At 44.4% G+C, this 15,077-nt stretch overlaps 1 protein-coding gene across 1 annotated transcript in view; it reads right to left on the bottom strand.

Annotated features, from left to right (window-relative positions):
- The window catches only part of cdh13 (cadherin 13, H-cadherin (heart)), a 1,220,695-nt gene that overhangs the window by 682,801 nt on the left and 522,817 nt on the right, over nt 1–15,077 (bottom strand). The window contains exon 5 of the mRNA XM_072279867.1: nt 4,960–5,109. Coding sequence (XP_072135968.1) covers nt 4,960–5,109 — 150 coding nt within the window. The remainder of the gene's footprint in view (nt 1–4,959; nt 5,110–15,077) is intronic.

The raw sequence follows: 15,077 nt of genomic DNA, 5'->3' as shown, positions 1-15,077 counted from the left end.
CGTGGCACTGCTCTTGACCCGGCACTGGTTACCGCTGGTCTTAACAGCTGTAGGGTTAAGCAAATTCGAGACTGGAAAGCTGGTACTAGTGGTGTAAGTGGTCCAACGCAAGGGAACACTCCAACGCTCCCAGGTTATTCTAATGGGGACTTACGTACTTTTCAGCAGCAAGACCCTGTGTTAGGTGTCCTAAGAGACTTATGGGATCAGAAAAGAAAGCTGAGTGGCCAGGAGTGGAAAACGCTGCCTAAATCTGTATTGTCTCTTTTAAAGCATTGGGACAGTACCAGGGAGCATAAAGGGTTACTATATAGGCTAGTTGAGGATGAGAAGCTTGGGGAGTGTTAACAGCTTCTAGTACCCAACAGCTTGAGGAGCAAAGTGTTAAAGAGTATGTACATGACTCTATGGGCCATCAAGGCACAGAACATACTCTGCAGTTGATGAGAAGCTGATGTTTTTGGGTGGGAATACATGAGGATGTGGCACGGTGGATCAAAAATTGTCCATGTTGTGTGCTAACTAAGATGCCGCAACCTAGGATCCGTCCCCCCATGAAGTCATTTCTGGCTTCTAGGCTGCTTGAAGTTGTAGCGGTAGATTTCACTGTGTTGGAGCCGGCAACTGACGGGCGTGAGAATGTCTTAGTGGTCACGGACGTTTTCACTAAGTTCACCCAAGCATTTCTGACTCGGCATCAAGATGGATAGCTCAGCAAGGGTGCTCTTGAGGGAATGGTTCATAAAGTACAGTGTTCCTGAGAGATTGCATTCTGACCAGGGCCGTAACTTCAAAAGTGAGGTCATAGTTGAGCTTTGCAAACTATACGGGGTAAAGAAAAGCCATACCACACCTCATCATCCTATTGGAAACGCACAGTGTGAGCGTTTCAACAGGACAATGCATGATTTGTTATGTACGTTGCCTCCAGAAAAGAAGTGCAGATGGCCAGAACATCTGCCCCAGTTGGTGCATGCGTACAGTGCGACACCTCACACAACCACCAGGTATTCACCTTACTATCTGTTATTTGTGGTGGAACCCTACTTGCCCGTGGATGCTTGGCTTGAGCAAGAACAGACTGTGGACCGGAAACATAACTGGCTAGCTGTACACCAGAGCTGATTGAGGGATGCATATGCCAGAGCAAAAGAATACTCTGAACAGAAGGTGGCAGAATGCATTGCCTGGCAGGAGGACAAAGTTTATTGTCCCAAAGTTGACGTGAATGCACTGGTTTACCTGAGGAACAGAGCATTAGGCCGTAATAAGATCCAGGGTGCTTGGAACTCAACTGTCTACAGGGTGGTAGAGGTACTGGCCAACACATACACTGTGGAACCTTTGGAGGGTGGGCCTAGCAAAGAGGGTGAACAGGGTAGACATCAGGCCCTGTGAGAACCATCCCACTCCAGCTACCCAAAGGAGACTGCAAACTCCAGTAACTCAGGCCAGCTCACCCCTGGGGCATGAATCAGATTCTGAGGATTCAGAAAATGGTGTGATATTGGTAGAAGATATGTCAGAACAAGGTGTAGAGTCTTGAGCCTAGCCTAGACATCATATCTTCCGAAAATATGACACCTTCTGGAACTGAGACTGGGGAGCCGACGACTGCTAATACAAGGGCAGAGGTCGGTTCCCTCCTGTGGCAGCACCCTGCAGGAGTAAACGAGTAAATGCTGGACAGCACCCTAACCCACATCGCGAACCAAGGTCAGTCCTTGCTGAGGCCTCCATAAGTCCAGCAGCAGTGTCTGAGATACTGGCTAGATTCAGTTCAGTTCTCTATAGAGAAGCAGTTAAGGAGGTTAAAAGTACCCTTGTAGTGAGCGAGTAATCGAGGACGATTACTTGAATGCAGGGGAGAATGTAACCGGTGACTGTCGAATCTTATTCATTATCGTTAAAATTGTACTTAGGCATCCATCCTGGTAATGCTAGAATAGTTGTCTGTGCCTTTAAGTGGAGACAGTGATGTCATTACGCATGCGCGGGATAGTGGGGAGACCATTTTTGTTTTCTGCAGAAGAAGCTGGTGGGGCTTTGGGATTAAGTTCCTCCCAGAGATACTGGGCATGGCGAGGAAAGGTAAGTATTAATTGACGATATCCATGTGAATTTGCTTATGCTTGTTGGCGAATTGGGAATATCAGTAATTTGACATGTTTTACATGTGGATGCTTTAGATTTTCACGAGTGAAGGCATCAGCGCTGGATAGCGTGGCTTGTGCAAAGTTCCTTACCGGCCAAATAAGTCAGTCTTCCTGTAATTTAACTACCAGGCAATACCTTGTAAAAGTTGTGACAAAGTGTACTGTTTGTCTAACTTTATTGTATCATAACTGATTGTGGTAACGTGGATGTTTAGTCTCTGTTCGGAAGCTTAGCATGTGCATACTAAAAGGGAGTAGACGTTTTAGATGAGATGTATTCACTTACATTTTAGCTGCTATGTATAAGATACAGGGTTGGTGGGATTCTAAAGTTGTTTGTATTATGTTCCTTCAGAATTGCCATTACCGTATTAGTTTTGTGGGGTTTGCTTTATGTATTTTTATACTGCATACGCAATTCGTCAATACACAAGGGTGTGGATCGAAAGTTAAACTGAGATTGTAACGGCAGGAATTGGTTGTAAATTCGTTCATTTTGTTTTGAGACCCTCTTCCGGCACTAAAACGTCTAAAACAGATAAAGGAATTAAAACCCGCAAAAGTGTTTGTTGTCCTGAACGTGTACTTTTCTCCAGGCTATAAAACAAATCACAGACAATCAATCTATCTTACAACAGACAAAATCAAGATCAGCAAACAACTTCATTTTAAAGCTCAAAAAATGATGACGTTTCACCAGTTTCTCAATGTAACTTCTCCAATGGGTAGAGAAAAGCTGCAACGAATTATGCACACATCTAATTCCCTCTGAGTTAGAGTGGCCACCAGGCTTGATTACCCAATCGTTTCCACTCTAAGAGGTTACAGCATTGAGACCTTGTGATCTATTTTGAAATAGTACTTGAACAGATGGTGTGATAGTAAAATAAAGGACAAAAGTAATAATGTTTATGTGAAAGTGTGGGAACATACTGGAGATAATAACAGTGCTCTTATATACAGGACTGGAGAGAGCAGAAAGGGAACAAGTTTACAACTAGAATGAAATTGTGCCTCACTTCACAGTGGAGTAACAATCATTGTTTGTTTGAGCTGGTTTCCTGTTGCGAAGTATATCACTGTACCTTCTAATTACTCTGGTCATTTAGCTGCTATGCTGGTGTTTGTAATCTGTCACAAATTAAGCAATTTATGCAAAAAGTCTGACAATGTATTTTTCATCCAATGCTGAAACAAAATTATACCAACAATATGAACCTTTTGTGTTTACAATAAAGTGTGTAGGACAAAAGGCATTCCAATATCTCAAAAATATCTCATCAAAACCTTGGGGTGGGAATCATTTCCATAATCATAGATATGCATCTGTTCTTGCTGCTTTGAAGAGAAAAATCAGGGAACTGGAATTAAAATGCAAATTGTATATTTTAAAGCAGACTTTTGTGCTAATGAGTGCTGGCAAAGTTCCTGGACTTTGTTAGTTCTGCTCACACAAGGAAAGTAACTCCTGTGGTGAATGCGCTGTATGATAGACTTTATGAACACATGCTCTTTGGCACCTGTCACAGGCACACATTTGAAATCTGGCCATTGTGCTTGCAGGATATTATATCCATGGATATTAACAGTATCCAAGCCTGTAAAATCTGCCCCTGTACAGGTTACTGAAATGTTGATTGAATTCAGCACTAAATGCCAAATGGTATCATTAGATCCTGCACCTTGCAATATCCTTCCTTTTGAAATGTCATGCCATTTTCTGCATTCCTGAATGCTCAAGGTCATATTACCACTAGAAATCATCAAACATGGTCAGCAACAAGGAGGAATCAGAATAATTACCAATTCAGAATATTTTGTTATGATCCGGCTTATTGTGAATCCCTTGGCAATGTTAACACACCAGTACTGTGCTGTTGAAAATGAGCAGCAGTAATTGCTTAATAATCAACTCAGCATTTTGCTGGAAAAACGTTCAAATTTGTTGCTTTTCAAAGTCTGTCCTGGTCATTTATGGCATTTGAGCACATTTCTCTTACTCTTTGGTTCAAGTTCAAACATAGACAATTTTAATGGATGAAAGATTGGAGAACAAATTCCTTTCTCTATCATCATAAGCACACATCCATTCTTTTCCTGTCAGAACTGTCGGGTTAAAGTTAACCTGAATGTAAAATATTAGTGCACAAATGTAGCTGCCTATACAGAGGTAAATTTTTACTACAGCTGAGTTGATGACTTCCAAGAGGACCACAACTTTGCCCTGCTTTGAAGGTTTGCATTGCTCAATGACCTGTGGAGCTATGCTGGCTGGAGTCAGAGCTTTATGCTTTGGTTCTTGGTAGGGTCACCCATGCCAAACAGATCAAAGGTAGGGGCCAGACTAAGAGTGATCCATCTGTCCTTCAGGTTCAGGAGTACAGCTTGGGACTAACAACCCTGACTGGTAAAACAAAATTGTTATGGAAACAGCAATGAAGAATCCTTCTACATCAGTGCAGTGGTATTCCTGAGTCTCCACCCAGGACTTGCATGACTGACAGGAGTTACAAACCAAGAGGAAGTAACTGACATGATGAAGGAAACCTTGAATATCAAGGATGGAGGACTTTCATTGCTGCCCTAAATCCCAGCGGCATAATGGGCTGTAAGTATTTAGTTGGATGAACAGCTCTACTTGGAGATCTGCAGTGTTGATACAAGAAAATCAAGTAGATATAAACAACTTAATTGATATTTACCGAATCTTTCCAATGTATGAGCATGCATGATGTGTGCATTAATAAATTCTGGTTTTTGAGGTTCAGTTCAAGGAAGATCTAAATTGTACAAAAATACTTACAATATACATATCCATAGCCTCACGATCCAATGTCCGGGTGACAATGATTTGTCCAGACTGATCATTGATTTTGAAAATGCCCTTTGGTTCTTCATCCACACCTTTCCCGTGAAGTTGAAACTTGACATTATCTTTCTTGTCGGTTATTACCTGGAATATACCAAATATATATTATTAATCATAACCCAGAAAGATGTAATTTTATATGAAAAATTATAAATATGCATTGTAAATTCTCGTTCTGAATCAGAGAATTAAAATATAGCTATAGACAAAATGAGTGCATATATCTGCCATTTCAGCCAGTATTTCATCATCACGTCCACTTTCTAAAATCTGAACAAGTGGCATGGCAAACCTCATCCCATTTCCCAAGATATTTAAAATAGTTTAATCCTGGCATAGCTGATAAATGCAGGGACAGAAGTAACTGCAATATGAGGTAGAGGTGCAGGAAAGGGGTGGAGATTAGTGAAATCTGTTTTGATTATAAGTGTGAAACATATGTGAGAATATCAGTGCCCAGTGCAGTCATCTCCCTTATTGGCTCTGAGAACTGAGAGTAGTAAACATAACCACTGACCAGTCTCTCAGCCTCTTAAGTGTCTGTAAATCTGAAAATGCAATAAGTGATAGTCCTCTCTGTAAAGCAAGGCATCAGTGCAATTGTGGAATTCTTCATTATTCCATATGACAATAAACTAGTGCTAAAGGCACAAGGCAATCTAAATTTTTTTCTTTCCCACAATAGTATTCCAATTGCCTGCACTCAGTGATTAAAGTACATTGACCTTGCTTTTGTTTACTATGGCAGAATAATTAGTACAAGTGTACTCAGAGCCACAATTTTGGCCAGATTAAATTGTGCTCTTTCTATTATCTATTTAGTTTACTGGATTTATTAGGATTGCAAATGAAATCATTTAAAATGAGTTTTAACTGTATTATTTTCAACTAATTTAAACATTATCAAACAAACAAATCAACTTCTTTTCTGCAGCATTGCATTTAAAGGGATTAGGCTTACAAAACATGTGGTCTCCTATAAATTGTCTGCTCTGCACTACAGGTGATTATCTCATTCTGCATTCTTGTGTAAGGGGGTTTCGATTTTTATGTTACTGCGGAGGCTAATTAAAACGGCAACTTTGTTATGTTAATCTGGGGAATGCGGCTTTGTTGTGCTTTAACGCTGAAGAGAGTTTGCGCGAGCAGTTTGTTTTACTTTGAATTGAGATAGCAGCCTTCTATTAACCAATTGGGATAGTTGTTATGGTTTTGGTGTATTTGAAGATACTGTATGCGCGGGGTTTTGGGGCAGAAGGCGGGAGAGCGAGACAGAGGATGGACGAGGTGCTGTGAGTCTGCTAATGGGGTCAGATCCTGAGCAGGACGTTCGGCGAGGAGTCAGAGACGGACTCGTGTGGAGCGTCTGGTCGACCACCATTGTTGGTCCCAGGCGGCCGGTCGAGGTGGTCTGGGGGGGGGGGGGGGGTCGCAGGGTGAAGAAGAAGGTCCTTGAGCTCCAACGGGTTTTTTGTGCATGAAGAGATTGAACTTTGATAAGTGTGGCGCCTTTTATTTTCCTTTTATATTTTATTCTCTTTTAATTATATAGTTCCAGTAATATCTATAAATTGTATATCCTTTAATTGCATCTGGTGTATTGTCTGTTACTTGGGTGGGGTGGGGTACCTCACACAGCATCCACACAAACTATTACCCAGTTTGCCGGGTCCGAGGCTGTTTCCCTAGACGACAGCGAGCCGAGCGACCCTGAGGGTGGCCGGGGGGGCTACGTTGTGGGGGCTCGTCCGGGATTGAGTCTGCTGGTATGCTGTGTGGGTGCCCTGTTTAAATCTGTAATGTGGGTCTCTGTGGGTTATTTGCCGGTGATTGCTGTATGCATTGTGGGTGCGGTCTTTGTTCGAGTTCAGGCTGGCATTGACGAGTTGGAGGTGGAACTTGGGGCTGTCCATGCGGTTGGGAGAGAGAAGAAAGAGTGGTCTGATTTGGAGGTAGAGTCTGCGAATAAATGTTCTAGCTCTGGCAGGCTCCGCCTGGCACTTGGGATAGTGTCCACCCCAAGAGGGGCGGAGACGTGTGAGACGTGGGCGGAGCAGATCTCTCAGTTGTTAGATGAGTGGCAGTGCTCGGTTGAGGGACAGCGACAGGGATTGGTTGAAAGTTTAAGTAGGCGGGCTGGTGACGGTGTTAGAGCTGTCAGGCTCACTTACACCGTAGTGACAGCTGTCAGTTATTTGAAAGAGGGGGAAAAGTTTTCAGTGTGTCTTCTCTGGCTAGGAGGGCGGCTAAATTGCTTGCAGTGCCAGGGGGATCATTTCAGGGGATCAGCCCCTCCCTCAGTTGTTCAGCTGATCAGAGAGGTGTCGGGAAACTTAGTGGAGGCCCAGTGGGGGAACGGCTTGGGGTCTCTGGGGAAGTACATTCCCAGCAACGTACCAATGAACTTCCAAAAGGAAAAGACCCTATTCCTGAAGGCTTAGAGGGGCCACACCCCAGGGTGTCACTATGGATAGAGGGAAGCGATGCTAAAGCTATCCTCGACCCCTGGGCACAGGTCAAGTTGTTGTACAGTTTGTTTTACAACCGGTGTCTGAAGCATTTATCCTTGACAACCGCAAGGGCACCGGAGACTTTGGGTACTAGTGGCAGTAGTTATCCAGAAGATGATGATTGGTTAATGACCCTGGAGTTCATGTGGGCATTGTCTGGGCACCCAGCATGTTGAGTTGCTTCTGAGGATGTGTGTAGCAGCCTTGAGCCAGTACCGAATTTAAACGAGACCCAGCGGTGGTACGGCTTGGGGAAAGTAGCTGAGGGTGAGACCCTCTTAGTAGATGCTCCGAACCACCACGAGGGAGGGGAGTTGACCACTGAAGACACCTCAGTGAGAGAGAGGTCACGGCAAATGTACCCTAGCGGCGTGGAAGATGAAGGCAGCATGTGTGGGGATGATGCAATATGGTTTAATGTGCTGCAACTGAGGAGTGGATGTTGCCAGATCCTGAGGAGTGCGGCTGTTGAGCTGAAGATGGCCTTTACTAGTTCCCTAGGATTCTTCCGATCCGAAAAGATGCCCAAGTGCATAGCCGGAGTCCCTGCATCCTTCCCGTGGGGCATGAGGAAGACCATGGGGGAAGTGAAGGTGTGTGGAGTTTTGACGTATGTGGATGACTGCCTAGAGCTTGGATTCGCCTGGGGGAACTATGAGGCGAGGCGAGTGGCTGAGCCCGGGCGACCGAAGCGAAGTGTCAAATGTGGAGGAGTTTTTGGCCGGAGGAGTTTGGTGCAATGTGAGGAAAATGACCCAACATACCAGTTGAACTTCCTGGTGTTGGGACAGACGATGGTGGACCGGGGGATGGAAACCCAGGTCGTCAATCTGAATGAGACACAGGGAAGAGAGGGGATTTGCACCGCACTGCGGTCATGTACTGATGAATTAATCCATCGAGAAGAAACAATGACCCACCTTCGAAGGAATCAGCAGAAACTCAAGACGTCCATTAAGAACAGATTGGAAGATTTACAAGTTGGGTAAGATCAAGGAAGTGTTCTGACTAAGGTCAACAGAAAACCAAGAGCCCAGGGAGGGGAGTTTGACTACACTCCCGAGGAGGTGAAGAAATGGAGGACAGATCTCGGAAAAGGGAGGCAGACGCTTGAAAGGAATCTGAAGGTGACTATCGCGAGTTTAAATGAAGTGGAAAAACTGAAAGTTGACCTGGAAGACGCCCTCAGGAAGAAACAACCGGAGGCTGAACATACTTTAACTGCTGCTTTTCAGGTCAGGGTGGAAGAAGCTGGTGGGGTAACTGCGTCCCAGATTGAGATGGCCAGGAACCCTGAGTCAGAACTGCTGAGGCTGTGGCGAGAGTTGAAGGAGTCCCCGAAGAAGCTGACGTCTCGACTGCAGGAGGCTGAAGGGGTAGCCCCGGCTAAATGTTTCAGTTTGGAGAAACTCAAACAGCAGCTACCAATCGAGGGAATGAGGACGAATACAGATTCGAAGGATGATATGCTGCACATGTGGTACATGCTGCCTTTCGCTACCTTCCCCGTGATTGAGGAAGAGACCTTTAGCCCTTCTCCCACTGAGTCAGGTGTAGTGGGGAGAGCTAGCTGTGGGCAGTCTGAGTTACGGCAGGATTAGGAAGGAGGAGAGGCAGGGCCCCGGACACGGGACTGGGGGCTCCGAGCTGTAGTGGTGGCCTGAGTGACAGAGGAGTTGGCAAGCAGGCCCAAGGTATCCCTAGTAGTGTCTGAGCCTTTTGGGTTTAGGTGAGGGGGTACGGAGGTCTCAAAGGGTTAAGAAGCTCCCAGATAGGTTGGCCTATTTAGCGCCCATGGGACGGGAGTAAGGTCCACTGTTTGGGGAGCACTGTCACTGTGTGTATCTGTGTATGTGTGTGTTGTGTGTCTGTAGGACTGGGTGGCGAGTTATTTAGAAGTCATGAGGACATGACTTTATTTGGTGGGGGGATAGTGTAAGAGGGTTTCGATTTTTATGTTACTGCGGAGGCTAATTAAAACGGCAACTTTGTTATGTTAATCTGGGGAATGCAGCTTTGTTGTGCTTTAACGCTGAAGAGAGTTTGCGCTAGCAGTTTGTTTTACTTGAATTGAGATAGCAGCCTTCTATTAACCAATTGGGATAGTTGTTATGGTTTTGGTGTATTTGAAGATACTGTATGTGCGGAGTTTTGGGGCAGAAGGCGGGAGAGCGAGACAGAGGATGGACGAGGTGCTGTGAGTCCGCTAACGGGGTCGGACCCCGAGCAGGACGTTCGGCGAGGAGACGGAGACGGACTCGTGTAGAGCGTCTGGTCGACCACCGTTGTTGGTCCCAGGCGGCCGGTCGAGGTGGTCCGAGGAGGTCGCAGGGTGAAGAAGAAGGTCCTTGAGCTCCAACGGGTTTTGTGCACGAAGAGATTGAACTTTGATAAGTGTGGCGCCTTTTATTTTCCTTTTATATTTTATGCTCTATTAATTATATAGTTCCAGTAATATCTATAAACTGTATATCATTTAATTGCATCTGGTGTATTGTCTGTTATTTGGGTGGGGTGGGGTACCTCACACAGCATCCACACAAACTATTACCCAGTTTGCCGGGGCCAAGGGCCGTTTCCCTAGACGACAGCGAGCCGAGCGACCCTGAGGGTGGCCGGGCGGGGCTACAATTAGAATGGTAGCACTTGCTATCTTTCTGAAATCTTGAAATGGACTGGGACTGGTGCCTCGGTAAACATTTTACCTTTGATTGTTACCAAATTCAAACTAAGAATGACAGTATATGATACAGTCATACCATCACCTAATTTGGCACTTTTTAATCACACTGCAGATGGCACCTCCTTCACAGTTCCATGAATATTCCAAAACATTTTATTGGCAGAATCGTACAAGTCATAGGAGGTTATTTCAGTAAACCATTGCACTAATTACCATGTTTCATCGTTTCACTTGCAAAACAAGAATCTACAATCAGTGGCCACTTTATTAGGTACACCTGCTGTTTAATGAAAATATCTAATCAGACAATCATGAGGCAGCAACTCAATACATAAAAGCATGCAGACATGGTCAAGAGGTTCTGTTGCTGTTCAGACCAATCTTCGGAATAGGGAAGTAATGTGGTCCAAGTGACTTTGACCTTGGAATAATTGTTTGTGCCAGACCAGGACTGTTAGATTATCTCAGAAAAATGCTGATCTCCTATGGTTTTCGCAGATAGCAGTCTCTAGAGTTTACAGAGATTGATGTGAAAAACAAAAAAAAAATCCATTGAGTGGCTGTTCTGTGGACAAAAATGCCTTGTCAATGAGAGAGATCAGAGGAGAATGGTCAGACTCGTTCATTTACATCCCGACACGCGGGACAGAATCATGGTTGCATTGTTCATTCCAGGGACCAGCTGCTTGTGCTAATGCCGGCCGGTTTAGCGAGCAGAGCGGCGGACACCCCTGCTGAAATCTGGAGGAAAACACACAGAGGATGCAGAGGGGGATCACAAAGTTGAGGAAAGAGGACCGGGTCGAGACAACAGAGACTTATGGAGAAGATGAGTTTGGTGGGTAATAAAATGGACGAGTTGACGGCGCTAGCCAGGCGTCAGAGAACATTTCGGGAGTGCAGTGTTATGTGCTTCACTGGAACGGGGCTGCACAAGGACATACCCGATCAAAACTTCTCCACGGACGGCTTCCAGACCGTTCCGGCTGACCGGAAATGCACGGACAGCGGTAAGCATAAAGGAGTTGGGTGCTTACTGTTCTGGTTAACAACAGATGATGCAATCTGGGTCATATTATGATCGAGGAACGTGTTTTTAGACCGGATATTGAACTTTTTACTGTTGGACTTCGGCCACATTCCACCGAGATACAACACTGGGCGGCACGGGAGGTTGTTCCTGCCTGTGGCCATCGAACGTGCAGCTCCTCCCGTGGAGGGTCAGACACCCTGGGCCAATAGACTGGTCCTGGACTTATTTTCCATCTGGCATAGTTTGCATTTTGTTGTTTGATTGTTTATGGTTTTTGTATTGCTATATTTATGCTCTATTCTTGGTTGGTGCGGCTATAACGAAACCCAATTTCCCTCGGGATCAATAAAGTATATCTATCTTTCTATTCTAACGGGAAGGTGACAGTAACTCAAATAACCATGCATTACAACGGTGGTGTGCAGAAGAGCACCTCTGAATGCACAACACATTGAACTTTTAAGTGGATGGGCTACAACAGCAGAAGACCACGAACATACACTTAGTGGTGACTTTATTAGGGACAAGAGGTACCTATTACGTTGGCCCCTAAGTGTACAAGGTAATTGTCAAGCTATTTGAAACCCTATTGATAAGTTAATATTAATGTTAAATCAATCCCAATATACTATATTGAATCCCCGGGTCAACATTGTGATGTATTCTGTAAAGTTTGAACATAATCATTCACTGTTACATAAAGTTGTCTAATTGCCCAAGATCATGTGATCTCAAAGGCTTCTTTCACGGTGTTAAAATGAACCAAGAAACTAAAGAGATCACACAGATGAATGCTTAAACAGCTCTCCTATTCATGAATTTCATGTGTTGGGGAGTGTGTATGGTAATGCTATCATGTCTAATGTGGAATTAAAAGAATCTGTATGATAGATTTTTAAAAAATCTTGTGGTTCAGGATGTTTGTTTTGACCAGCTTTTTCATGAAACAGTTTGTACAACAAAGGCTCATTGATGCAGCAGTCTGAGTAAAATGGAAGGAGGAATTTCTGCCAACAGTTCAATGAAGACAGTGATTGATTATGAAAAACATATTGGCTCAGATTTTACTATATACAGTAAAGAGATGTCAGTCACTGCTGAACACAAAGAAGGCTGCTCATAAAGGTTTAGCAGGCACACTGTTGTGGCTTTCTACTTTAACAGTAAGAGTACACAGCTTTGATTCTATGTTGGCTGAGTTTAAGAAGAATATTGCATCCTGTGGAGGAGCATAGATCACTGGCAGCATCTTCTGGATGCATGTACACATATAGTGGAAGAAGTTACTTTTACCTTTGTACAACAATACTGATAGTTCTTGTATCATTAGCAATGTTATTTCAAAACCATATGTTCTTATCCCTTGGTTGTCAAGTGCTTAATCTTTAATTAATTGGTAAGAATTGCTTCCCTCCGGGAGGACCACTAATTTGCTGTGGTTTGCTGGCTGTCTTGCATACTTCAATGACCCGGAGAGCTCTATTGGCTGGATTCAGCGCTTTCTACTTTGGGTCTTGGTAGGGTCACCCATGTCAAACAGGTCAAAGGGTAAAGGCAAGATGAACAGTGGTCCACCAGTCCTTCAGACTCAGGAGTTCACCTCTGGGCTAATAGCCCTGACTGGGAAAACAAAAATGTTATGGAAATAGCAATGAAGAATCGTTCTATGTCTGAGTGCGATGGTATTCCTGAGTCTTCACCCGGGAATTGCATGACTGACAGTAGTGGAAACCAAACTACTGACACAATGAAGGAAGCCCTGAGCACCGCCACAGTTGGAGGACCTTCATTGCTGCCCAAAGTGGCAGCTGCATAACGGGCAGTAGAGAGGCATTGCTTCACCTTATTCATAATGCTGCCTTAAAACATGTTCCAAGTCCCACTAAACATTTGACTGTTCAGCACACAAAGTCGAGTGTATGATGCTTGATCCAACATGAAAATCAATTCATCTGCAATATAATTGTTGCTATTAGTTGACTAATTAACATAACTTAATGTTCATTGATTGCCTGGGTACTGGGCTCAGAGTGGAGAACACATGGCATGAATTTGCTAAGAGCCATTCATCATCATCATAGCTCTCAAGTAAACCATTACATTCTTCCAGCATGTTGCTCAGAATCATTCTAGTTCTGTTCATGATTTTCTTGTTCTTTTTTTCTCCTCTCTCTCTCTTGCCTTTGTATGTGATCCCATTCACAATTTGAAGCAACATTTTTTATTTGGTGAAGCTGGCTATCAATACATAAGATGACTGTTGTGAAATATCAGTTGCATAGCAACATTAGCCACATCAAACTCATTTATATTGCAGCACTGCATGTGGAGAGCGCACAAGAGGTTGAACTAGTAGGCAATGATAAATAGTGGCTGTCACCATCACTCGTCATCACCTCACTGTTTTAATTGGCAGCGGCCAGCTACTAAGAGGGAGCACATTTTTTCACAAAGATAAGAAAAATATTCTGTCCCAAAACAAATTATTTTAGGTGGTATTTCGGTGCTAAGCATCCTTGAACTGTGTGTCTTCCACGTTACATATAATTTCACTTCTCTGTCTCTACTTACTTAATCTAGCTAAGCTATCTCACAAAGCTCCAAGCCAACTCAAATTAATTTTAGGTTAAGTTTGAAGGCAGAGTACAGGATCAATATCAGGATTCCTAGCTGTGTTGAGGAACAGAGGGATTGTGGAGTCCACATCCATAGTTCCCACAAAGTTCAAAGTGTTTTTAAGGTAGTGTATGATGTGTTGGCCTTTATTAGTCAGGGGGATTGAGTTCAATAGCTGTAAAACAATGTTATAGCTCAAAAAAATCCTGGTTAGACTGCCCTTAGAATACAGAGTTCAGTTCTGGTCCACTCATTATAGGAAGGATGTGAAAGTTTTAGACAGGGTGCAGAGCAGAATTACTATGATCTCCCTGGACTAGAAGATGTTTTATGAACGCAAACAACAGGAATTCTGCAGATGCTGGAAATTCAAGCAACACACATCAAAGTTGCTGGTGAATGCAGCAGGCCAGGCAGCATCTGTAGGAAGAGGTGCAGTCGACGTTTCGAGCCGAGACCCTTTGTCAGGACTAACTGAAGGAAGAGTGAGTAAGGGATTTGAAAGTTGGAGGGGGAGGGGGAGATCCAAAATGATAGGAGAAGACAGGAGGGGGAGGGATAGAGCCAAGAGCTGGACAGGTGATAGGCAAAAGGGGATACGAGAGGATCATGGGACAGGAGGTCCGGGAAGAAAGACAAGGGGGGGGGGATGCAGAGGATGGGCAAGAGGTATATTCAGAGGGACAGAGGGAGAAAAAGGAGAGTGAGAGAAAGAATGTGTGCATAAAAATAAGTAACAGATGGGGTACGAGGGGGAGGTGGGGCTTTAGCGGAAGTTAGAGAAGTCGATGTTCATGCCATCAGGTTGGAGGCTACCCAGACGGAATATAAGGTGTTGTTCTTCCAACCTGAGTGTGGCTTCATTTTACAGTAGAGGAGGCCGTGGATAGACATGTCAGAATGGGAATGGGATGTGGAATTAAAATGTGTGGCCACTGGGAGATCCTGCTTTTTCTGGCAGACAGAGCGTAGATGTTCAGCAAAGCGGTCTCCCAGTCCGCGTCGGGTCTCGCCAATATATAAAAGGCCACATCGGGAGCACCGGATGCAGTATATCACCTCAGTCGACTCACAGGTGAAGTGTTGCCTCACCTGGAAGGACTGTTTGGGGCCCTGAATGGTGGTAAGGGAGGAAGTGTAAGGGCATGTGTAGCACTTGTTCCGCTTACACAGATAAGTGCCAGGAGGGAGATCAGTGGGGAGGGATGGG

The sequence above is a fragment of the Mobula birostris genome, chromosome 15 (assembly GCF_030028105.1).
Source record: "Mobula birostris isolate sMobBir1 chromosome 15, sMobBir1.hap1, whole genome shotgun sequence".
Classification (NCBI taxonomy): Eukaryota; Metazoa; Chordata; class Chondrichthyes; order Myliobatiformes; family Myliobatidae; genus Mobula; species Mobula birostris.
The sequence above is the reverse complement of the archived record's forward strand: the minus strand, read 5'-3'. Positions and strand labels throughout refer to the sequence as shown.